Genomic DNA, 26,413 nt, shown 5'->3' with positions numbered 1-26,413 from the left:
GGCGAAAGTATTGGAGCTTCAGCTTCAACATCAGTCCTTCCAATGAACACCTAGGACTGATCTCGTTTGGAATGGACTGGTTGGATCTCGTTGCAGTCCAAGGGACTCTCAAGAGTCTTCTCCAACACCACAGTTCAAAAGCATCAATTCTTCGGTGCTCAGCTTTATTTATAGTCCAACTCTCACATCCATACATGACCACAGGAAAAACCATAGCCTTGACTAGACAGAACTTTGTTGGCAAAGTAATGTCTCTGCTTTTGAATATGCTATCTAGGTTGGTCATAACTTTCCTTCCAAGGGGTAAGTGTCTTTTAATTTCATGGCTGCAATCACCATCTGCAGTGATTTTGGAGCCCAGAAAAATAAAGTCAGCCACTGTTTCCCCATCTATTTGCCATGGAGTTGTAGTTTAAGAAGGACAAAATGAGTTAATTCATATGGAGTGTTCAGACCAGGGCCTGGCACATAAGTACCTGCCACGGTCATTGTTGTCATTACATTTGTATTGTTTTCCCCTCTTGTCTTTTTGGGTGAGAGAGTACTTACTGAAAGAGGAAACCTTAAGACAGAAAAGAGGTACGAGGAATCCAGTTCCCACCTCCATGACACAGATTCCAGAGGCGGTTTTTCATTCTGGAGGCGAGACTCCTCTTCCTTCTCAGAGTCTTGGTTGAATATGGATCTTGCCTTGTGGAACAAGCACCATGGCTGATGATAATTTACTCCAAGCACTGGCTTCATCCACTGTACAGGGGTCACTAACACCCATGCCTTATCGAATTCCCCCTGGGGAGAAGGAGGTGGGGACCCTTCTGATTTGTGATTCAGGAGGTCTGAGTTTGAAACAGGTAATTCCTCTTGTTACCTGAGCTGCTTGTGTCCAAATGCATAGCCGGGTTTAAGAACCACACTTCTCAGTGGCTTTGATCTCCAGGATCCACAACCCAGAGTGCTGTGGTATCCTAAAAGAAAGAGTAGACTCTTTTTTTTCCAAATAGAATATAAGGCTGACTTCTGCTATACTACTACAGCTAATGTCAGAACAAGTTGTGTTTCTTGTCTCTTACAGGGAGTTTCTGTGCTCACACTTCCATAGAGCTGGGAGGAAAAGGGCTGCTCTTAGACTTGTGATAAGTGACATTCTGGAAATATCAGAATGTCCTGTTCTTCAGCTCCACTCTCTTAATTTGTATCATTTAACAACTCAGGGATGTTTACGAAGAAACTAACATTTTAAGGGAGACATTGGTAAAGCAGTCTATTTTAAAAATAGATGCACAGCTGAAAAAGAAAACTGGTTTCTCTCTGTGTGAATACACATGGCATGTTGAAGTGTTCTAAGCAGACTTGCAATAATAAATAATCAAGTAATACAGGAAGTATTGGTTGTGTATTGTGTTTCTGGAGGCAGACACTGAGCACAGACAGTAAGGGTTACTCTATATAGTGCTGTAAATTTCAGTTCTCAGAGTATTTTCACTGAAGAAGTCTTGTGTTGGCACCACAGCTGCCCTGTGGGATAGCCAAGGCTGCAACATCTTTCATGGTAGTCCTGAATCCAAGGAGTTGGGTAAAATATAAATTAAGATTGCAGGAAGCATCCCCAGAGAGGGGGATCTTTTTGATTTCTAAAATTTTAAGAGATTGACCAAATGAATTGGCCAAAAAGACCATTTGTTTTAAGTCAAATGGCCAAATTCCATATGATAGTAATCCAGAGACACTTCTAGCAGAAGATATGCCCAGGCCAAAGAGAGAAGTTTTTCAAAAATTTCAGAAGCCCTTAAATTTAAATAATGCCTCAGGTCTCTTTGATGGACCCCATTCTCTTGCCGTACCTCATGTAACCAGTCACATCCCCAAATTGGGGCGGGCTTGGGAAGGTGGGAGCAGAGTAGGGAGAATAGTTTCAGATAGAATCATAGGCAGATAGCCCATGACTAGAATTTTTGGAACTTCTTGGCTCTCGTGTTACAAATTCTACATTTTGTAAAATACATGGAGTAGATGCAGACATTGTTCTCTTTCATACCAATGCCGTATTTTATTAAGAGCTGGAATTTGGTGTAGATTTTGGAGGCATGTTTGTTGGGAAGGAAAGGAAAACCAGAAAGCCGTTTTGCAGGCATTTAATTCTTGAATCTCTCTGGCCTTTAGCATTCGCAGTGAGAGAGAGTACACGACACTTGTGTTGTTATAATTACCATCCAGGTTTCCTTCCCTGTTACTTAGAACATGTGGCTGCTGCTAAGTCACTTCAGTTGTGTCCGACTCTGTGCGACCCCAGAGACAAGGCTCCCCAGTCCCTGGGATTCTCCAGGCAAGAACGCTGGAGTGGGTTGCCATTTCCTTCTCCAAAGCATGAAAGTGAAAAGTGAAAGTGAAGGTGCTCAGTTGTGTCCGACTCTTCGTGACCCCATAGACTGCAGCCTACCAGTCTCCTCCGTCCATGGGATTTTCCAGGCAAGAGTACTGGAGTGGGGTGCCATTGCTAGCATCATCACTATTATTCCCATTTTACAGGTGAAGAAATTGAAGTTTAGAAAGACTAAAAGGGGCCCACAAGTGTACACACTTGGCCATGATGCCTCTTGTTGTGGGGAACCCATCAGTGAAGTCATGTGTCTCATGACCTGGTTTACTATCCATTTCTCAGTGGACTGCACAAGAATATTGAAAATGGTCTCCATGTTCTTAATTCCCTCCCTCTTATGACATTACCAACAAGACTCATGTAAAAAATGGACCTCAGGGATTCTTTCTGATATAAAGTCTTAATCCTTCATCATAGCAACAGGTATCCATCCTGTGGATCCACACGAGGCTTTAAGTAATATGTTTCAGGAACAGCCAAACTTGTAAGCTGACGGAGCTCCCTCTATTATTTGAAAAAGTGGTAGGAAAACAGAGCTGAGTCTTTGCTCTGTCTGGTTAGAATTATGAATGTGGGCTTAAGGAAGTTTATTCATTTTCTCTTCTTGATTTAGCAATGATGTATTTAGTACCTACAGCAGTAAAGAATCCACTTGCAACACAGGAGACCCTGGAGATGCGTTCAGTCCCTGGGTTGGGAAGATGCCCTGGAGTGGGAAACGGCAACCCACTCGTGTGTTCTTCCCTGGAAAATTCCATGGACAGAGGAGTCTGGCGGGCTAAAGTCCATGGGGTCACAGAGAGGTGGACATGGGTGTGCATGGGTGTGCACGCATGCACACACACATGCAAAGCAGTATTGGGTACTATGCAGTATGAGCAGGAAGAATGATTCTGCTATCTAGAGGTTTCTGGTGAGACTATTTTTAAACATCTACACCAGAACAGCTTCCCTTGTGACTCACCTGGTAAAGAATCTGCCTGCAATGAGGGAGACCTGGATTCGATCCCTGGGTTGGGAAGTTCCCCTGGAGAAGGGAAAGGCTACCACTTCAGTATTCTGGTCTAGAGAATTCCATGGACAGTATATAGTCTATGGGGTCGCAAAGGCTCATGACTGAGCAACTTTCACTTTCACACCAGAACAGCAGGTATTATCATCAGAAATTATGCCATTAAACTACATCATCACTTTTGTTTTCCAGTAAATATAAGCTCAGTCAGAGAAATAATGGTCAGCTACCCACTTTGTATGTTTATGCTAAAATTGCAAACATTAGCAAGGCTGGTAGTAAGATTTACAGCTAGAACTTCTGAGTCAGACAGCCTACGTTCAAACCCTACTTCTAACAGTTTTTAGCTTTGCCTATTTGGATAAGTTCTGAACTATACTAAACATTAGCTTCCTCATTGATAAAATGAAAAAAAAAAAAAAACCCAATAGATTCTAGGTCAGAGAGGTGAAAGCTAAGCAATCATATGAGATCAGGTATCTGTTGTGTTTATTACCATTGTGGCTGGTACCTGGTAGCTTAATAGGAAGAAAACAAATATAAAGTTGCATTGTTACAACATCTCCGCCCCTCAGTCTCATTTGTTCCAGATACAGCAAGTCTTCTATATACAAACGAGTTCTGTTCTGAGAGCAAATTTATAAGTTCATTTTGTTTGTAAGTCCAACAGAGTTAGCTTAGGTATCCAACTAATCCAATTGGCTATATACTGCTGCTTTCATGTTTGCTTCCAGACATACTGTGCTTCAAATAAAGATACTGTAATACTGTACTTGTATTGTTGGAAGAGGGTGTTTGCTATGACCAGTGCGTTCTCTTGGCAAAACTCTATTAGCCTTTGCCCTGCTTCATTCCATACGCCAAGGCCAAACTTGCCTGTTACTCCAGGTGTTTCTTGACTTCCTACTTTTGCATTCCAGTCCCCTATAATGAAAAGGACATCTTTTGGGGGTGTTAGTTCTAAAAGGTCTTGTAGGTCTTCATAGAACCATTCAACTTCAGCTTCTTCAGTGTTACAGGTTGGGGCATAGGCTTGGATTACTTGATATTGAATGGTTTGCCTTGGAAACGAACAGAGATCATTCTGTCGTTTTTGAGATTGCATCCAAGTACTGCATTTCAGACTCTTGTTGACCATGATGGCTACTCCATTTCTCCTAAGGAATTCTTGCCCGCAGTAGTAGATATAATGGTTATCTGAGTTAAATTCACCCATTCCAGTCCATTTTAGTTCTCTGATTCCTAGAATGTTGACGTTCACTCTTGCCATCTCCTGTTTGACCATTTCCAATTTCCCTTGATTCATGGACCTAACATTCCAGGTTCCTATGCAATATTGCTCTTTACAGCATCAGACCTTGCTTCTATCACCAGTCACATCCACAACTGGGTATTGTTTTTGCTTTGGCTCCATCCCTTCATTCTTTCTGGAGTTATTTCTCCACTGATCTCCAGTAGCATATTGGGCACTCACCAACCTGAGGAGTACCTCTTTCAATATCCTGTCATTTTGCCTTTTCTGTTCATGGGGTTCTAAAGCAAGGATACTGAAGTGGTTTGCCATTCCCTTCTCCAGTGGACCACATTCTGTCAGAGCTCTCCACCATGACCTGTCTGTCTTGGGTGGCCCCACACAGTATGACTTAGTTTCATTGAGTTAGAAAAGGCTGTGGTCCATGTGATCAGTCTCTATACAGTCAGCAAAAATAAGACCAGGAGCTGACTGTGGCTCAGATCATGAACTCCTTATTGCCAAATTCAGACTTAAATTGAAGAAAGTAGGGAAAACCACTAGACCATTCAGGTACCTAAATCAAATCCCTTATGATTACACAGTGGAAGTGAGAAATAGATTTAAGGGACTAGGTCTGATAGACAGAGTGTCTGATGAACTATGGATGGAGGTTTGTGACATTGTACAGGAAACAGGGATCAAGACCATCCCCAAGAAAAAGAAATGCAAAAAAGCAAAATGGCTGTCTGGGGAGGCCTTACAAATAGCTGTGAAAAGAAGAGAAGTGAAAAGCAAAAGAGAAAAGGAAAGATATAAGCATCTGAATGCAGAGTTCCAAAGAATAGCAAGGAGAGATAAGAAAGCCTTCCTCAGCAATCAATGCAAAGAAAGAGAGGAAAACAACAGAATGGGAAAAACTAGAGATCTCTTCAAGAAAATTAGAGATACCAAGGGAATATTTCATGCAAAGATGGGCTCGATAAAGGACCGAAATAGTATGGACCTAACAGAAGCAGAAGATATTAAGAGGAGGTGGCAAGAATACACAGAAGAACTGTACAAAAAGATCTTCACAACCCAGATAATCACGATGGTATGATGACTCACCAGAGCCAGACATCTTGGAATGAGAAGTCAAGTGGGCCTTAGAAAGCATCACTACGAACAAAGCTAGTGGAGGTGATGGAATTCCAGTTGAGCTATTTCAAATCCTGAAAGATGATGCTGAGAAAGTACTGCACTTAATATGCCAGCAAGTTTGGAAAACTCAGCAGTGGCCACAGGACTGGAAAAAGTCAGTTTTCAGTCCAATCCCAAAGAAAGTCAGTGCTAAAGAATGCTCAAACTACCTCACAACTGCACTCATCTCACATGCTAGTAATGTAATGCTCAAAATTCTGCAAGCCAGGCTTCAGCAATACGTGAACCATGAACTTCCTGATGTTCAAGCTGGTTTTAGGAAAGGCAGAGGAACCAGAGATCAAATTGCCAACATCCACTGGATCATTGAAAAAGCGATGCTATTTCTGCTTTATTGACTATGCCAAAGCCTTTGACTCTATGGATCACAATAAACTGTGGAAAATTCTGAAAGAGATGGGAATGCCAGACCACCTGACCTGCCTCTTGAGAAGCCTATATGCAGGTCAGGAAGCAACAGTTAGAACTGGACATGGAACAACAGACTGGTTCCAAATAGGAAAAGGAGTACATCAAGGCTGTATATTGTCACCCTGCTTATTTAACTTCTATGCAGAGTACATCATGAGAAACGCTGGACTGGAAGAAGCACAAGCTGGAATCAAGATTGCCAGGAAAAATATCAATACCCTTAGATATACAAAATGACACCACCTTTATGGCAGGAAGTGAAGAGGAGCTAAAAAGCCTCTTGATGAAAGTAAAAGAGGAGAGGAAAAAGTTGGCTTAAAGCTCAACATTCAGAAAACGAAGATCATGGCATCTGGTCCCATCACTTCATGGCTAATAAATGGGGAAACAGTGGAAACAGTGTCAGACTTTATTTTGGGGGGCTCCAATATCACTGCAGATGGTGACTGCAGCCATGAAATTAAAAGACACTCACTCCTTGGAAGGAAAGTTATGACCAACCTAGATATCATATTCAAAAGCAGAGACATCACTTTGCCAACCAAGGTCCGTCTAGTCAAGGCTATGGTTTTTCTAATAGTCTTGTATGGATGTGAGAGTTGGACTGTGAAGAAAGCTGAGCATGAAAGAATTGATGTTCTTGAACTGTGGTGTTGGAGAAGACTCTTGAGAGTCCCTTGGACTGCAAGGAGATCCAACCAATCCATTCTTAAGGAGATCAGTCCTGGGTGTTCATTGGAAGGACTGATGTTGAAGCTGAAACTCCAATACTTTGGCCACCTGATGTGAAGAGCTGACTCATTGGAAAAGACTCTGATGCTGGGAGGGATTGAGGGCAGGAGGAGAAGGGGACGACAGAGGATGAGATGGCCGGATGGCAATCCTGACTCGATGGACATGAGTTTGGGTAAACTCTGGGAGTTGGTGATGGACAGGGTGGCCTGGCTTGCTGTGATTCATGGGGTCGCAAATAGTCAGACATGACTGAGCAACTGAACTGAACTGAACTGAATACTATACTTTATACAGTTGTTGTTCCTGAGTCACTCAGTCATGTCTTACTGTTTATAACTCTATGGACTATCGCCCCCCAGGCTTCTCTGTCCATGGGATTTTCGAGGCAAGAATACCAGAGTGGGTTGCCCTTTCCTTCTTCAAGTTTCCTGACTTACACAGATAAATCAGAAAAATCCTCAGAACCTATTGGCAGGGACCATGTTTATCTATTTCACCACTTTATCCACAGAATTTGGACTACCCTGGTGGCTCAGTGTTAAAGAATCTGCCTGCCAGTGCAGGAAACCTGAGTTTGACCCCTGGATTGGGAAGATCCCCTGGAGAAGGAAATGGCAACCCACTGTAGAATTCTTGCCTGGAAAATCCCATGGACAGAGGAGCCTGGCAGGCTACAGTCTATGGGATCACAAAAGACTTGGACACAACTTAGCAAGTAAACAACAACAATCCACAGAATTTAGCACATGCCTTGCATTTAGCACTCACCCCATGAACAACTGTTGAACTAATTTTTTAAAATGATGAATAATTGTCCTTCCTTTGGAAAAATATCAAAGATCTCATGGATTTGAGATTATTCTTTCCTATTGAAAACATGAGCCCTGAGTGGGCTTTAGCTGTGATATATAAAACCTGAGTCTCCTTCCCTCCAGAGTTAGTTTTTCTGCGATATTGAAGAAGTTTTTCTGGGATATTGAAGAAGTTTCTAAAGGTACTCAATCCCTCTATTGGCTTGAAGTGTTTGATTAGAGTAGGAATGCAAGCAGAAGTTACCCAGCTTGTAATAACACTGGAGTTATTGCCAAAGGTCCAGGAGATCATGGTTGAATATTGGGGAATTCCTAGTCTGCCCTCCATGAAGTGTCAGTAGGAAGCAACTCTCCAATGTCCTGCTCTATAGATTGAGTAGATTGACCCATTTCCTATGAATATTCAGAAATGCAGACACTCAAAGCCAGTTCAACAAATGCTTACTTTAAACTTCATGCCTCAGTTTCACTCCTATTCCTCCCTCATATTCAAGAGAGGAAAATCTGGTAAGTCTTTCTGAACATGGCATGGGCTGTCCTTTCCTTTCTGAAACGTGACAAACTCTTCCCTCTAGAGGAAAAATGAAAGAGCCAGGCGATAATCTCTATAAAGCAAACAGAAGCTGGCAAAGAGTATCAAGATGTAAGTGTCCCCACATTGTTAGATATCATATGTTTGCTCTGTATTTACACTCTGCATGCAGTATTTTATAAGCACTTGATCTTATAGATGATGGAGAGTGAAAACACTACGTGGAGTAAGGGACAGAATGGAACTCAGATCCACCTGTTTGTATAGACAGGTTCTAGGTAGGAAAGAGCTGGCACACTCAAACTGGGTGATTAAGGGGAGTTTTGTTTTTTAAAGGAGGATGTTATATATATATATATATATATATACATAGTAAAAAAAAAAAAAAAAAGGAGTAGGCAGAACTTAACTAAAGCAAAAAGCAGTGGTGTCTAGAGGATAGCAACTGAAAGAAGCTGTTAGCATCCCAGGCCTGAAGGATCAAATGGGTGTAGGGGACAGGAGGGGAGAGACAGAAAGAGAGACAGAGAAAGTGTGTGGAGAAGGCAGCTTCACAGCACCTGTATCATTTGCCAGAGAGGCAGAAGCAACTTAGATACACATCAGTAGGAACCAAGAGCATAAGTACCCAGACCTCACTTTCCTCTCACCCTCTGACTTCCTGGCAGTGCTTCCCATTGGCTGCCCCTCCATTGGGAAGCCTCGGAGATGAGCACTGATCCATGTGGTCCAGTTAGGTGGACACAGAATGGATGGGAAAGGGGAGCTGGAGGGACATACAGAAGCTGTCCAAAACGGTGTCTGCCCCCAGATCCTCTGTCCTCCTGCATTCAACAAATCGTCTTTGCTTGGCTGCTCTGTGCCAGGCATTTTGCTTTGGAGGAAACACAGAAGAATATGGTGTGATCCTGCTTAGATGCATGGTCTTCAGAGACTGTGTCAACCATTTTTCACTTGCTATTTTTTGTTTTATTATTTTTTAAACTTATTTTTATTGAAGTACAGTTGATTTACAATGTTTAAGGTGTGCAGTAACTTTAGTTATATATATGTGTGTGTATATATACCCTTCCCTGGTGGCTTAGGGGTTAAAGCGTCTGTCTGCAATGTGGGAGGCTTGGGTTCGATCCCTGGGTGGGGAAGATCCCCTGGAGAAGGAAATGGCCACCCACTCCAGTATTCTTGCCTGGAGAATCCCATGGACGGAGGAGCCGGGCGGGCTACAGTCCACGGGGTCGCAAAGAGTTGGACATGACTCTTTACATACACATACATATAGAGAGTCACCGTTCAGTTGGAGAAGGTACTGGCAACCCACTCCAGTACTCTTGCCTGGAAACTCCCATGGATGGAGGAGCCTGGTAGGCTGCAGTTCATGGGGTTGCTAAGAGTCGGACGTGACTGAGAGACTTCACTCTCACTTTCACTTTCATGCATTGGAAAGGAAATGGCAACCCACTCCAGTGCTCTTGCCTGGAGAATCCCAGGGACGGGGGAGCCTGGTGGGCTGCCGTCTATGGGGTCACACAGAGACCTACTCAGATTCTTTTCCACGTTATAAGATACTGACTATAGCTCCCTATGCCATACAGTAGGTCTCTGCTGTTTATCTGTTTTATATATACTAGTGTGTATCTGTTAATCCCAAATTGGTAATTTATCCCTCCCCCTCCCTTTCTGCTTCAGTAACCAGAAGCTTGTTTTCTCTGCATTTCACTTGCAGTTTTCACTATCATTTATGGCCCTTATCTTCCCACTATCATTTGGGGCTACATTTCCACCCAAGCATCCAAACACTCCTCAGACCTTATTCTACTATATTTCTTAGCTTTTTTTGTTTCCACACACTTCTCATCTGTGTGCAACTTCTTTCTGTTTGGCAGCCTTAAACTTGGCTGAGGAAAGCTAGTAACCTAATAAATGTTCAAATGTTACTGACATTATTTTATTGCATTAGGTATTTGAAAAAGAAAAAAGATAAAGTTGGAAGAAATCATTCTTTTTCCTTCAAGAAAAAATTTTAAAAAGAGGTCTAGAAATTTCTCCCCTGATCCTCTCTACAACCACATCAGAATAAATAAATAACTGCATGTTACTCCTGCTAGGAGCTGTTTGCAGTCAGAGTAAGGAAGGCACAAATAAAGATTTCAAGGCTGTCCCATGAGTGGATTGAATGTAAGTGCTCTCATTGCTATAGTTCAAAAGATTTGAAATTGTTTTGGGAGCTAAATGGAAGAAACTTAGCTAACACCCTGGGCCATTTATTAGTGTGGCCAGAGCAGCCTTCTTGTCTTTGATCACCTTGCTCCTCCCACAGGAGCAGAGGGAGAGATTCTCATGGTGCTGGAATTTTCCTCTCAGTGTTTGCTAAATGCTTAGAAAGCTAGGCCTTCCACTGTCTAAACTTGAAGCGAACAGGCCTGGAAGGACCCCTTCTGAGAAGCCAGATGTTTGGAGATAGAAGCTATAAGGAAAAAGAACTGTTGCATTTGCCAGGAGGTATGTCCACCAAGAGGGAGACCAACATTTCAGTTCAGAAAAAAAAAAGAAAAATCATTTGAAGTTGTCTGAAGGCCACACTCAGTTGAAAGATCAGAGTTGAAGACCTGACCATATTGGAAATTAGCATTGCTAATGATGTTTGCAGAGACTCACAGATTGTTTTCATCTATTTTACTTTCTTTATAAATGCCCAACTTAGAGAACACTGCACTGTTTTGAACAGTCTAATAATGATAAATGTTATTTTTAAGGCAGTGGTGACAATATTAATATCATTTTTTCAAAATAAAACCTATTAAACAATGGCATATTGCTTTCTTCTTGTCAGTTCCAGTGGCATGTTGGAGAGAGTGGTAGCCGACTGTCTCAGCTGTCTGCTAGAATGGAGGGAAGGGCAGTCTAAGTGGCTGGCTCTCAGGACTGTTTCCTGATGACAGTCAGGTATGCAAATATCCATGTGAGTCTAGAATTGAACCCTGGGCACCCATGCTTCTATAGAACATCTGCTCAGAATGCTTTACAGAAGGAGCTCCCCATTATCTTTGACATGGCTTCCACTTAAATCAACGTAATGCAGAAGTCCACAACCTTTCAAGAAGATTCCCCATTTGAGGAAGTACCAACAGTCTGTGTTCATTAATATGAGTGAATCAGTCACCTGTGTTCACCTGTGTTACATTTCAAGGCTAAGCTCTTTTGAGAAGCAGGTTTCTTTGCCTCTGTGTCAACACTGAGTTGTTCTTGTGTTGATTAATCGATCCATGTATGAGACATTATTAAACATCTACTACATGCCACACATTCTCTTAAACACTGAGAAACAGACTTCCTGGTTTCTCAGAGGTTATCTCAAAGAAAAGAGGATAAGCAATAATTAAACAAGTAAATAAGAACAAATCAGGCAATAAGAAGTACAAAACCCCATATTTCACATACCCACACCCCAACACCACCATGACCACTACAACAAAAATAAAGGGCAATGTGAAAGGGAGTGACTGGGGAGACACAAAGGATGTTTTTCATGTGGTGGTTAGGGAAGAAGGACCCTCTGGAGCAGTGGTCCCCAACCTTTTTGGTACTAGGGACCAATTTTGTGAAAGAAAAATTTTCCATGGAGTGGCCTGGAGTGGAGATGGTTTCGAGATGATTGAAGTACATTTACATTTATTGTGCAGTTTATTTCCATTATTATCACATCAGCTCCACCTGAGATCATCAGGCACTAGATTCCGGAGGTTAGGGACTCCTGTTCTAAAGAGTGGACAGAAGAACCAACTATCCAGTGACAAAGGAAGAGAGCAGGCAAAGATCTGAGGAAAGGATGTTCCAGGCAGAAGAAACAGCAAGTGAGAAGGCAGTAAAGGCTTCTGTGAGCGGAGAGTAGGGAAGGAGAGGGTTGGAAATAGATAAAAACACAAAGGCAGGTGGTAGCAGGTCACATCAGGATGTGAAGGCACAATAGAGTTTGAGTTTTACTTGAAGCCTATTGGACAACAATGGAAATATTGTTTTTTCAAATGAGTGATCTAATCTGTATTCTTAGTAGCTCAATCTGGACAACATGGAGAATGATTTCGTGGGATAGGAGTAAAGACCAGGAGGTCAGTTAGGGATCTATCACAGTAGCCCAGCTGAGAGAGAAGTGGAGGGAAGAGGTGGCAGGGGAGCCAGAGAGAGTGTTGATGTTTTATCTTGAACAAAATAGGAAGCATGGACAGCTCACCCCAGCAGCAGGATAGAATCAAACCCTTAGTCTTAGAACTTTATCTAGTCAACGCTGACCCAGAAAGCCCTTTAGAGATTTCAGTAGAAACCCTTCCATTTACCTTGAGAAAACCTGAAAGATGGGTAAATGAAGGGACATACCCAGGGTCACTGGACAGGCCACTGGCAGTCCCGAAACTGGGTCTTGCGCTGCCCATCTGCCACGGGTTAAATAAGGTCAAGTCCGCACAGAATAGAGAGCCCAGGCTGGGGCTTTGGCAGCTTGGTAGACCTTCTTTCTATTCCGGGGCTTCCCAGTCTCTGTGGTTTGAATCCATGTAGCGGGAAGAGTTGTGGAATCATTTCAGGGTCTAGAAATCCATGTGTGGATTCTGCACACCCTGGACCCTGAGTAAATGAAAGTGTAAATGCCGCAATGTGGTGTCTGTAACAGAGAGGTTAATGCCTTGGCACCTGGCATTCAACTGGCTTCGAACCGTGGCTTTATGTTATTGACTGTTGCCTTTGGACTTAATTCTTTGCATCTTGGTTTCCTCTTTTTAAACCAGAATGAAAATGGTAACTCCTCACAGTTTTATGAGGCCCACACATGACAACCATTTACACAGAGCAACAACAGAAACTCAGACTAGTTCCTGACACAAGCAAATGCTTAGGGAATATTTGGCATTGCTATGTGGAAGACAAAACTTTTTTTCTTCTCCTGGAAGTAGGGCTCTTAGTATTCAAAACACTGATAAAAATGACTCACTGTCCACCTGGAGAAACTGGAAAGCGTGCTTGGGTCCCACAGGTGGGTGGCTGTAACTGCGTGTCTTTGACTTATTGGAACACTGCTGATCACCAGCTGCCTGGCAGGCACTGTGACCTTTAGCAAAGGGGCCTTCTTCCTTCAGTCAGCCTTTCATTCATTTATTCCACAAATGTTTACTGAAAGCTAATGGAAATGCCAGGTGGTTCTCAGTCTTTTTTTTTTTTTTTTTTTTGCTTGCGTTTTCTGTGTTCATTTGCTTAATTTACTCCACTGTATAACTTCTCTTCTTGAAATGCAGTGGTTTTTCAGTTGGCAGGTAACGTGTGGCAGAGAGGAGAGTACAGGTGGGGGTGGAATGAGTTTCCTATCAGAATTTCAAAGGGGCCACCTACAGGCTTGAAGCTTTCTTGCAGGCTCCTGGAGGGCGACCTGTGAGGAGCAGACTTATCACAGGAAGAAGTGGAGACAGGTGGCTGGAGGATGCTGAGCCCAAGTTGTACCTGAGTTGAAATACTGTAGCCATTTTTCATTTGCTCCCCACCGCCCTCCACGAACAGCTCTGTGAGATGTGAGCGTGCCCATTTCAAGAAGGGCAAACTGAGGCTTGGAAACCTCAGATACTTCCCAAGTTACAGAACGAGACAATGGAAGACTGAGGCTGGAACCCTGACTCCTCATCAGGTTTGGTTGTTTGGTTGGTCCCCCGACCTCCTCGAGCTGTTATCATGTGTTTGGAAGAGGAAGGAGATGATGACTGTCATGATGCTTGTTGCCGTACTGGTGCTAGTGTGTGTGAGACAGAGAGAGGGACCCAAGGAAAGACTCAGGACGGACTCTGAATTAATAACCACCAATAAAAAGTCTAGCCAGGTGAAGGGAGCTTCGGTCGGGCCATCAATGACCACACAGAAGATGAAGCAGAGATGCCTGGGCCAGCCTAACACTATTCTTGTCCCCAGAGGAATCCTGAAGTAGGGAACTTGCTGAGAAAGAGGTTTGTGGGTTTCTCCCTCCTTTGCTGTGGTGCAGACCCCCGAGAGAAGGGCCTCAGGAAGCTGGTGTGGAGAACATCTAACCTTTCGGAGCCTCCCCACGAATTCACTACCAATACCCCCCAAATATGCTGTCTTGGGATGATGTGCCGACTTTCTGGGCCAACCCCCTCCCGCAGAGGCCCATTTGTAGATAAAGCAGACCCAGGTCACACCGAAACCTTTCGAAACCTGCCAGGGAGACTTCTAAGTCACACTCCTGGGAGAGTTAAGCCACCAAGTCATCATTTGTCCTTTCCCCAGTAGCCAGAGCCGGAAAAGCCTGTCTTCTGATGCCATCACCTTCCTCATTATTTAGGTTTGTGGTATGAATTTCCCAAACGGGGATCAGGCATCACATCTAGACTTTTCCATAAAAACAGGGGCAATTTTTAAAACAAATACCTACCCATTTCCCTAATCTATGCAAACCTATTCATAAGGATTTTCTAAGACCACGCTTCCCCCATGCACCCCAGACACAACAAAATCCCAGCTCCTTTTGATTTCCCAGTTTGTTTTTAAGCACTGGGTGAGGGGAGGAGGGGGCTTGCAGAGTCAAGGGGGAGCCCGTGCTCCCTGGGTGATGCAGGCGGCTTACTCAAAGCAGCCAGTCCCACACTTGCAGTTGGGAGCAAAAAGCCAAGTGTGGGATGGTAACCACCTCCCACAAAGCAGGCAGCCTCTCACCAGAGGGAAGTATCAGGTTGCTGTACTTCGGCTGTGGGTTGTCACTGTCTAATAATATGACCGTTTTGCCATCTCTCTGCAAATAAGGCAGAAGCTGCTACCTGATTGGTATAACATCTCCCTTACCCTCCTCATTGATTTTCTCGTTCTCCTCCTTTGCTTCATAAAAAGAGGGACCAGTGGCTGGTGCTGTGGACCGAGAAGCTTGATTTTTAGTATGAGACAGCCTCTGTTTTGTTTCAGGAGAGGGAAGTTGGATTATCAATTCTTTTGTAAATGTGTATGGTGATATTTGCTCCGGTAAGTTTCTATCTCTCTTGATGTACATCTGGCTGTGTGTGTGTTTGCATAGATTAGACTGTACAGTCACTTATCTTTCCAAATATCATTTTTTGAAATCTTTAGTGGTGACATCTTTTTTTTCTCTTACTTTGCTTGCTTGTGTTCATCTGTTTAAACCAAAGAGCTGCGCTGTGTGGTAGTCTCATGCTTATCTTAGTTGTTCAAGAATGTGTCGCGTGTCTTTGAACATAGTAAAGAAACTATTAAAGCAAACTTATATCTGGCTTCATAAAAATGTAATGTCATTCTGCCTCCCACCAGGAGTGTTTAATGTCTTAAATATATTCATTGTGCCATAACCTGCCTGCATACCATTTTAATTAAAGTTTCTTCCTTAGTGTCAGAGCAAGAATTTCTTAAACTCCATAAATAGCTGATAAATACTGTGTGCTGTGCCAAAAGGGGTATGCTGACTTCATGAGGTCTTAAACCAGAGTAGGGTGGATGCGTTTTCTCTTAAGATCAGGTACATGCACCTTGAAAAGAACTGAATTTATGGAAAGTGTGCAGATCATTACTCCAGAATTCTGTGAAAAGATCTAATCGTTAAGTGGCTGTTGCTTCTCTTCTGTCTTTCTTTGCACTGTGTATTTGTGCCACCATCTGTCAAATGCCCAGCCCTGGCTCTCCGGTTTCTATATCTGATGCTGATCAAGAGAAAAGTTGCTGTTATTAAATTCATACTAGTGCAAATCCATGATCTGCTCACCACTGCTGGTTATGGTTTTTAAAAGGCATTACCTGGTTAACTTCTTTTTTTTTTTTTCCAGAAAGTGTTAAAGGATCTGAATTCTTTGTTGTTAATTCAGAAGTCTGAGAGAAAGTCTATTAATATAATTATCCTAGACAGAGATGATAAGATGATTAAGTAATTGCTCTAATGGAAACAAACTAAGGCTTTCATCTTCTTTTTGTTACACAGACAACAAATCTCCACTGTCTTTTTTTCATGGTGAAATGGATTAGAGAATATATTTATAATGAAAGTTAAAGCATCATTGAATAAGAAGCAAGAGGGTTGGTTCTATTTTTCAGAGATTTTGAAAGTAAACTTGGGAACGTCATGTGTGCATAGACCTCTTAGGCATGGACTCTTTTCCATAAGAGCCATGATTCAGATCCTGAGATAGTCTAGGAGCAGCTCATGGAAATATAGTATCTAGGAATCTGGAAATGTGGTCCTCACATCTCCTTCTTTTGAGCATTCAGCCCCTCACACAGTCTTTGCAAGCTGGAATGAAACTACTCATTCTGACAAACAGATTTTTAAATTTTGGTTAATTGTGTTCAGCCTGAAAAATCCTTCAATAATTTTTTTTAAGCTATTATATATTTTTTAAAAAAACCTCCAAACCCATATGAACTTACATTGCCTCTTATTGGCCAAATAGGCATGTTCCTAATGCCAACAGTATTAGATGGCATAAACCCTCACTGGAACCAAGTGTTCTTTAGCTGATAATTTGTTGAAAAAAGAAAGCTTTAATCATTGGGCTGTTGGCATTTAGTGCTAAGTAAACTCAACAGCACTGAACATCTTTCTTCATCTTCCCAACACCCACTCTCCCAGTGGATCCCTTAATATTTTTGTCATCTTTCTCTTTACATGGCTGTCATAACAGGTTATGTACAAAACTGTTAGGTGTAAAAAGAGTTGATTGTCCTCTGAAGCTGTTCAGTAATAGAAATGAATGCAGATGTGAGGGGGTGACACCTTGCAGGTGAAAGCATCTTGTCCTCCAGGTTGCCAGTTGACAAAAGTGTTAGGGCTCCAAGCAGGCTTACACCCATTGACAGAGGAAGAGCAGTGGGGCGTCTGTGTCTTGAAGACATCAAGACCTTTTGTGTGACTGAGGATTAGCATGCCTGGTCTTAAAAGTATCCCTTTGGAGAAGTCCAGAATGCCATATCCCCCCAGTAATGTTGTAATCTCTTCCAAGGAATAGAAATTTGTGCCACATTGGGAATAACAAAGGGAATTTTTATTTCACGATGAGACCGTTTATTCTGTTTAGCAAGATAAAGAATGCATCCGTCATTTCCATTCGGTGAGTGCCTACTGTATGCCTGGCACTGTGCTAAACACTTTGCATGGCTTGTTTCCTTGAATCTTCACAGCCGTCCCAGGATGGAGATCACATTACCTCCCCGTTTCACAGATAAGAAAACAGAGACAGAGGGCAAATTTGAGGCACAAACACAGTGATAATGATGAAACTCAGAGCCAGGCAGACTCATTCTGGAGTCAAGCTCTTCATCGTTCCCCTCAGTCAAGAGTTTCACTTCATCAGTACTAGCTACAGCCAGTCTGCAGTGATTTGCAGGGGCTTACAATAACACACCATATTTTATTAGTGCTTTTCTCTCTTTTAAAAAACTGCATGGCCTCCTTCTCAGGCTCCGCTTTTGTGACTACAAGCAAATTATGTATTTGTAACTGGAGAATGTGTATTGTATTTCCACTCAACTGTAAAGATGTAGATGTGATGAAAGGGAGCCAGCCTAGGGAGAGCTATATGCAGTAGTGGCTAAATTAAGGTAGCTTTTTAAATTGATCATAAGAAATCCATCCCTTTGCTTTTCAATCTTTCGAACACAGAGTCAAAATAAAGATGCAGTGATAACATACATATCAATACTTCAAGGTATCTGGTTTGTCACTGAGGGAAAATATAAAAGCAGTTGCTGCTGAATTGATGTATTTGTGGAGGATTTGTAGAATTCTCACCTTTTTAAATTTACCCTTAGCATTATTTTCTTGCACTTTGTGGTCAGCTGGAAAGCACAGAGGTGGCCCTTCAGGTAGAATATTGCAAAGCATCTATACCACCTGAGTAATTAAAAAATGAAAACAGCTCCCAATAAGCATGATGAGAAGCGTAACAAAGTTGAAATTCAGAGGTCCCAGATGTGTTCTTTTGCACCTGAGCACTGAACCCCCTATTTGAAATTCATTTAAGCCACTAAAATTCAAATGGATCTTTTGGGAGGAAAATGCAACTGACATAGAATCAATATGTTTGAAATTTCTCCCCCACCGGCAGTTTTCAGGCTAGAGGCAGGGCACACCTTTCATAAGGTGAACCTGTGAAATGCTGCATTTTTTCCCACAATGAGAGAGAAAGGATTGTGATTGATGAAAATGTTGCTAGAAGAGAGAGAACTGAGCTTAGGACACTCTTGCTCTGTTTCACCCCAAACCAGAGGGATCTAAAAACACAAGCAAACAAATAATCAAAAACAACCCATCCCAAACTGGGAGGATTAAAAGTCCAGTTTCGAAGTGTTGACACAATATTGACTTCTTGGTGTGGCCTGCTGCATCTACTAGTGATAGCTTTTGAGTTACTTCTAGTGAATTAAGAGTTCAGAGTATAGTACCCAATAAGATGTTTCCAGAATGACTGTTATTTTTGTCAGAGGCAGGTTAGTAACTAATAATTCTCTATTACCTCTTTCCCTTGCTCTTGAAAAATAATAATGGTGTGGTTAATCAGGGTGTTGTATTATAGCCTGGAAAAAGAAATTTAAATCAATCTGCTTTTTCCAACAGCATTTATGAGTTTTAAATATATGAATAATCATCACATGAGCACTTTTAAAAACATACCATTGTTTTCATCCACAGTGTTCATCAGATACTGGCTTACCCCTTCAAACTAAACGTAGAGACAGTTTTATTAAGTGTTATCATATGTCAGTCTTCATCTACAAGATAGATGTTTCTTCCCAGAGGTGACCAAATCCAATATAAATCACACAGAGATTGTATTTCATCTTACCTAGGTTCCCTTCTGCCTTTTCTTTGGCTGTGGATGTGTGTACTTAATCATGTTGATCCTTAAGAGCTTAAATACGATCTATTAAGTATGGAGGAAGCATCTGGTGTTAAGACATAATGAGTGTTGGATGAGGCTTGAATTTGTCATCAAACATTCTAAGCTAGTATACAAACAGAGCTGGTGGTCCTGTTCCATACTTGTCTAAGAAAATGGAATCAGGGAGAATTTTGAGCCTGAAAGGAGCACATGAACTATTCTCTCTTTCAGAAGAAGCTCTTGGTCATTGGTGTGCCCTTAAATGTTTAAAGATTAAGGTTGAATAGAAAATGGAAACACCTCAGTCTCTCTACTCTGCAGACTAATGGATCTGCATAATTAATATATTTTATAGTGATCATTTTTTAACACAGATTCTAGCCAAAAGTCTTAATGGGAAATGGTTCCTGGGGAACTTCAAACACATTCTCCCATGGCTTCTGGAAAGCTTATTCCCAGCAGCACAGGGTAGTCAGTTCACTAGGGAGCTCTGGGTTGGCCAATGTAAGTGTGTAATCATGTCATTAGGGTTTTTCGGGGAGACTGGCAGGTTGGGGTAAAAAGTTTCTATTGATAGTCACCATGTGACTTCCTCAGCCCTGCTTACAGAACCTTTAAATCCTCCCAAAGTACCACACATTGTCTCCATGTAGGCTTTCTGGCAAAGACATGACAAATATTTTAGGCTTGTTTTATTTCTGGTAAAACATAGCCTTAAGAACATTCATGCCCAATATAGATTATTATTGTGAGCACTGTTTAAGATGCCATGTTGACGTCCACATCTCAATGATAAACCCATATATCTTTATCTAGTTTTGGATAAGGGAAGACAATGGATATAATTTTTCAAAACCTATGACATTCAATTTGCCTTCCTATGAAACTGAATGGTTGAGACCAAAAATATTTTTTTTTAGTTGAGGGCAGATTTGAGGGAAGGCTTGGAGTGGGACTTCACCAGGCTATTCTTACATTCAGCCAATATTTAAGGATGCCTGCCACGTGCCAGGAACCCTACTAGGCATGGGAGATACAGTGATGAACAGATAGACAAAATATCTGTGCTCTTAGAACTAAATGCCTTCATTTTCCATTTTCTCATCTAAACCTAGTTTCTCTTTCATGGCCAGGATGCGTCTTTCTAAAAGCATAATTGAACTGTTCTGGGAAGACATTTGCAGGAAATATGTGCTTTTGGTCCTATGTGTTTGGGCTCAGTGAAGGAACAAGGGTGAATGCGTTTCTTTACTGATGTGATGACTGTCCGGCTGAAAGGGAGTGCTCTGAAGCGGGTAGTTGGAGAAGGCCTTCGGTTGTGCCTTCTAAGCATTATTTATCACTCCCAGGTATCCTCAGATTTGATAGGCTATTCTTACTCTTACCTGACTTTGGGAGAGAAAAGAAAAGCTCTGACAGAACAGAAAAGTAAAGAAGCTAGAGGAGTAGATAGAGAAGGTGCCTGGAGGATATAAGATTGTCATTGGCAGTATGCATTAGTTCTGTCTGGCATTATCGAGTTCTCTGTGGGTGTTCATTCATTCAGAAAACATGAATATATATATTGGGTGTCTACTTTATGCCAAGTACAGCTCTAGATGCTAGAACACAGGAATACATAAGATACACTCGTTCCTAAAACTCATGCAGGATTTCTCAACTTTGACACTATTAACATTTTTGGCCCAGATAATTCATTGATGTGAGGGCTGTTGTATGTATTACAGGGTGTTTAGCTATATCCCTTGCCTCTACCCACTAGATGTTAGTAGCCAGCTGCCCCCCAACACACCACCAAATTGTGGGAACCAAACTTATCTCTAGGCAATGCCAAGTGACCTCTTAAAAAAAACTGAGTACTCACCACCAGTTTTGATGGAACCTTCCCTGAACATATCTACTTTTCTGACTTTCAGATACTCTGCTGCATGGTTTACTCTAAGATTCTTAAGTGGTTTTCCCCAAATACTCTGTGCAACTTGTCTAGCAAAGATAAGTAAGGCATCTCTAAGTCTTTCTTTTTACTACTATATTCCTTTTTTCTGTATAGCACTTTACCACCATGCTGACTCTCCTTACATTGTCTTATTGAATTTCAGAAATCAACAAAAGCGGAAATGGAAAATATCATAACCTTTTAATAGATGAACAAATGGACATTTAAAATCATTTTATGCCCAAATGCTTGCAACTGATAATGGACAGAACCTAGATTCACACTCAGATATCCTGACTCAAAAATCTAGAGTTTTTCTACAAAATTATATTGATAAAATTTAGTGAGAAAATAAAGTTAGGTATGTCTAAAGCATACAGGTTCTCTTTGAGGTTGTTTGGGAAATAATGGCAGTGTAGCAGCAGATAGAGGTCCACAGGCTTGACTTCTTACTCACTATTTGTTAACTGGGTGGTTTTGCCCTCAGTGCACATAGTAAATAGCAGCATCCCTTCCTCATCCTCATCCTTAGTTGCTCAAGGAGTGTGGAGTGATACATGGCAAAAGCCACAGGAAGCCTTAGAGATCAGTCTAGCAGAGTGGTTGGAGCACAGGTTTTGAAGTCAGATACACCTACTTTATGAGTCAGCATCCCAGCAGGAAGAGATGACATCCTCAAACCGTCTGACAGTGACAGTAAAATATTAAACCTTAGTTTCCTTAAGTCAGAAAATTGAAGCCCTGTAAGGTGAGTTGAGTTTCTCCAGGCCCGATGGTGAATTCAGTGCAGAATGGTGATAACAGCAGAGCTCAGTTGTACTTCCAGCCCAGTGAGCTGAAGAATCATTTCAGATGGAGAAAGGCCAGTTTATGGGCCTGGTACATATGAGAAATATGTGTGTTCTGAGTTATTACCAAATGTCTGGGTGCCTGAGCTTGGACCCTAGTTTTTTGATTAATTGGGTATGCCCAAGAATTTGGGGGGTTAGTTAAACCATATTTCAGCCTCTTTAGAGGCTACAGGAAACATTGAGCTCCTGAATGGATCTAAAAAGCGTCATAGACATGGAGAGCACATCAAAGACAGGTAGTAGTTTGCAGTGGTGCTCTTCACATTTACTCATCAGCTCGGATCGATGTAGGGCTTTCCCAGATGAGGGAACCTGGACCCACATCCTTGATTATCTGATGACTAACTGTTAAAAGATATCTGTCACTAGTGAGACACTTGTCACTTTTGCCAAGATAAAAGGCATTCCAAGCATATTGCCCTAGTAGAATGCCCATCAAGAAAGCTGTCTTCTGCCTACATCGTCTTACAGAACTGAACTTAGGAGAGGAAGTATTATAGATCCAAATCTTGGCTCTGCTACATACAAGTATGCTTGGTCTTAGACAGTTCATTAGCCTTCTCTGAGCCTCAGTTCTCTTCATCTGTGAAATGGGAATAATAGGTCCCTTCTCCAGAGTTCTGGAGAGGATTGCTTTCATATATGCTGTGAGAAAACCCTTTTGAGACTACGCAGACTAGACAATAGTATCATTGTTTCCTTCCCTCTCTAATCAAAGTCCATGGTACTGTCAGTTTTCACTCAGTGCCCTTGATGAGTGCAAGAGGTGAGGGGGAATGTTTTCCCCAGTCTACCAAGAAAATGACTGCAGTAATGGGATGGGCCTAAAGTAGCCTAGAAATGGTTTCCTGGGTAATTCCATCTCAAGGGGAGATTTATGTTCATATTATAAATTGCAGAGACAGAGTATCTTCAGTGAAGAATAACCATAATAAAACCAAATGCAATATGGATAAAGCAATTCCCTATGATCAGCTCAGCTCAAAGAATTCTTTTGTATTTCCCTTTCTACTTTCTCGAAACCCTTTCCCTGCCATCTGTTCAGGCATAACCCATTCATTGTGAGAGGTTGGGAAAAGGGGGGTTCACACAACCTCTGACCTAATAATTGTGTGGCCTTAGTCCTCTCCTCCCTCCACATGATCCCAAAAGTCCCTCGGACGAATTGCCAGATCCCAGTTTTTTCCTCTGTGAAGATCAAAGTTCAATAAAGCCTCTTGCTGCCTTCTTTGAGTTTCTCATTGGTCCCTAATGTATGAAGTTCAAAGGCTTCTCATTTATCGTATTTTATTTCATTTTAAAAAAATTTTATTAGGGTATAGTTGCTTTACAGTGTGTGTTAGTTTCTGCTGTATAGCAAAGTGATTCAGCTATACATATACGTATATCCCCTTTTTTGGATTTCCTTCCCATTTAGGTCACCACAGAGCATTGATTAGAATTCCCTAATCAATACACTATTGATTAGAGTGCTATTTACTAGGCTCTCATTCGTTATCTATTTTATACATAGTCTCATATTTTATTTACCTCAAAGCATCTCCGGACGTATTTTTATCTGAAAACTCGGTTAACTCGTATTTTTTCCAGGAACATGCTCTGACTGATATTTATAAATTCCTCATTCTCCAAGGAATTTGGAAGACACCCCCTCCAAACCTTCCCCAGACCAGTTTCCCAATATGGTTGCCTTTTCTCTCTCCCACTGCTTCTATGCTCTAGGAGAGTGTTTCTCAATCCCTTCTCCTCCCTGTGGATCTCTTCAAGAAGGAAAGAATGTTTTCTCTATCCTTCCCTCTTTCATCTGCTCATACACTCCTTCATTTATGTTTCTGTTGTATTTATTGAGCAGCAACTGTGTGCCAGGTGTGGGGTTAAGATGCAGAATACAGAGGTGACTAAAGCAGATGTCATCCCTTCTCTCCTAAGATTCACGGTCTAATGGGGGAAGAGGTAATTTAAAAGCCCCTCAAAAGTGACTTAATTATAATTGTAGTAAGTGCTAAAAATAAAAGCTAAGCCATCTTGGGTGCTAATTACGTGACAGGCACTGCTCCAAGTGTTTCATGCATATTAATTCATTTAATCCTTATAATGACTCTTTAAGGAAGTTCAAAGAGGGGAGGATTAGAGCCCATAAAGTCCTGAAGGGTATGGACTCCTTTTGTAAGTCTAGGAATATCAGAATGAGGGTCACACAGCAGTATGCTAAGAGTTCATGTATCTGACAATTTGACAGCACTTACTGTTTCCCAGGCATTGTGCTCTGGATCTCACACAGTCTAATCCTTCCCAGCAGCATCCTGAGGGATCATTGTTAATATTTTCAGGATAGGGTAAAGGAGATGTAGATGTAGCTACTTATCACGCATTTTATAAGTGGTGATTCTGAAACTATAAGTTGGTGTTTTGGACCCCAACCTGGGCTCTTAAACACAGATAACCTGTGAAAGCCTGATTAGGACATTCCCCATTTGGTTCATATTCTAGAAAATACTCAACAATAGGGACAGAGTAAGAAATACAGTGATCCTTCTTGGAGTAAATTAGAGCTTGTGGGACCAGGAATGTTGCATCCTTAAATATGTTTAAATCCTTGGGCATGTTTCAAGAGGGACAACAAGCTGCTTCTGCAGCTTCCTATTCAAAGGATGGGATGGGGACAGCAAGCGCTGGCATTGCCTGGGAGCTTGTTAGAAATGCAGAATCTCCAGTTGCACTCCATACTACTGAATATCACAGTCCACATTTTGATGATGTCCACATGGTTCACATGTACATTTACAAGGTCGGCTCTAGAACAAGTTAAAAAACTGGGCTTCCAGCTCTGGTTGTGAACTGACCAGTTGTTTGATCTCCCCGATTTTCATTGTTCTGTGTCTTCAGTGGGGATGACTTCAATCCTCCACATGGATGGAATCGAGGGTCACCCCATAGAAGAGGCTGGAGCTATTAGGAAGGAAGATTCTCTAGAAGCTCTAAGTCTCTTTTATCTCCAGAATTGTTTTTTCTAGGCATGGACCACCTACATCAGAATCACCTAGAAAATTTATTTTAAATGATGCTTAGATTAAAGGTTGACTCCTCAAAGCAGCAATAAATGCCAAACTATGTGATGTAACAATGTCTTCAAACACCAAGAGAAAACAACTGTCTAATTAACATTGAGTATCTTTCCTAAGGTTTTTATCCAGAACAAAGATGCAGTAAAGATACAGTCAGATAAACATTAAATCACATTTAATTTTTACATTTAATCAATCTTCTTTGGGGAGAAACTATCTCTGTAGAATGGTCCATCTAAACCCTGGTTTCAAATTCTGGCTCCCAATCCCCACTAGCTGTGCAACTTTTAATTAAGTGACATGTTAGTGAGGAAAGAAGTGAGGAAAGAATTCTCAGCATTGGTAGGGGGGAGGGAGGTGCTCTTTTGAGGTTCTCAATAGTATATATAAGTGTGTGACATACAGTACTACACTAAATAGAATGTAATTATTATTGTTGTTGAGTGAAGTTTTATAAGATCACCACCCTAAAATTATCTATATAATCATGACATAATTGTGAAACTAAAGGCTAGTTGTTATAAAGGAAAAGCTACTTTGAATATTTTAGAAGTGATGTTTAGATGATTAGATAGCATCACCAACTCAATGGATATGAGTTTGAGCAAATTCTGGGAGATAGTGAGGGACAGGGGAGCCTGTTGTGCTGCAGTCCATGGGGTCACAAAGGCTTAGCAACTGAGCAACAACAACAGTAACTTCTCATAACATTCATTCATATATTTATTCATTCAACAAACATTTAAGATTCTACTAAGTGCAGGTAACTTCCACAGACACTGGAAATGCAGCAGTCTAGTGTGTTACTCAGCAAGATGGAGATGGGGGACAGAAAGCAAAGAAAAGAAATTGTTAGGTCATGGAAAGAGCTGTGAAGAAATATAGATCAGGTAGAGAGGCTGAACTGTTCTTTCAAACCATATTTTTATAAATCAAACTAAGCAATAAATGTATCAAGGGAAACTTCCAGAAATGTTTTAGAAGTGTACGTAACTATTTTTCACATTTGTGAATTTTAGGATTTTTCTCTTTAGGTTTTCTTAAAAATGAAGTCAGCCTGTTGGAAAATCTTAAATCAGTTCAAGACTTGATGACCAAAGGTACCACCTTTCCATCCTCCTAAAACTTGACAAAGTCATGCATCATTTCATGTGATACTAACAATAACCCCAGGAAATAGATGTATTAGCTGTATATTGAGTTTTCTATCAAGGGAGGGAAACTCTGGCTCAGAAAAACCATTTCAGTTGACTAGAGATTTACCTCTGGTACATGGAGATACACAGATCCTCTCTCCTCGAATTCAACGTGGACTCTACAATAAGACCTCTCCTTATTTGACGGTCTCTGCAAAATCTTATAAAATAAAGGTCAAGGCTCTAG

At 41.5% G+C, this 26,413-nt stretch overlaps 1 protein-coding gene across 2 annotated transcripts in view; it reads left to right on the top strand.

Moving 5' to 3' along the window:
* The window catches only part of SYNPR (synaptoporin), a 294,480-nt gene that overhangs the window by 110,070 nt on the left and 157,997 nt on the right, over positions 1-26,413 (top strand). Inside the window, exon 1 of one of the 2 annotated variants that reach the window (XM_004018348.6) lies at positions 15,062-15,318. The exons of the other annotated variant lie outside the window; for it this stretch is intronic. Within the exon in view, the coding sequence (XP_004018397.1) occupies positions 15,295-15,318 (24 nt within the window). The 5' untranslated portion in view covers positions 15,062-15,294. Of the gene's footprint in view, positions 1-15,061; positions 15,319-26,413 lie in introns of those variants that run through there. 2 annotated transcript variants of the gene reach the window in all.

Source organism: Ovis aries, chromosome 19 (assembly GCF_016772045.2).
Source record: "Ovis aries strain OAR_USU_Benz2616 breed Rambouillet chromosome 19, ARS-UI_Ramb_v3.0, whole genome shotgun sequence".
Lineage (NCBI taxonomy): Eukaryota > Metazoa > Chordata > Mammalia > Artiodactyla > Bovidae > Ovis > Ovis aries.
The sequence above is the reverse complement of the archived record's forward strand: the minus strand, read 5'-3'. Positions and strand labels throughout refer to the sequence as shown.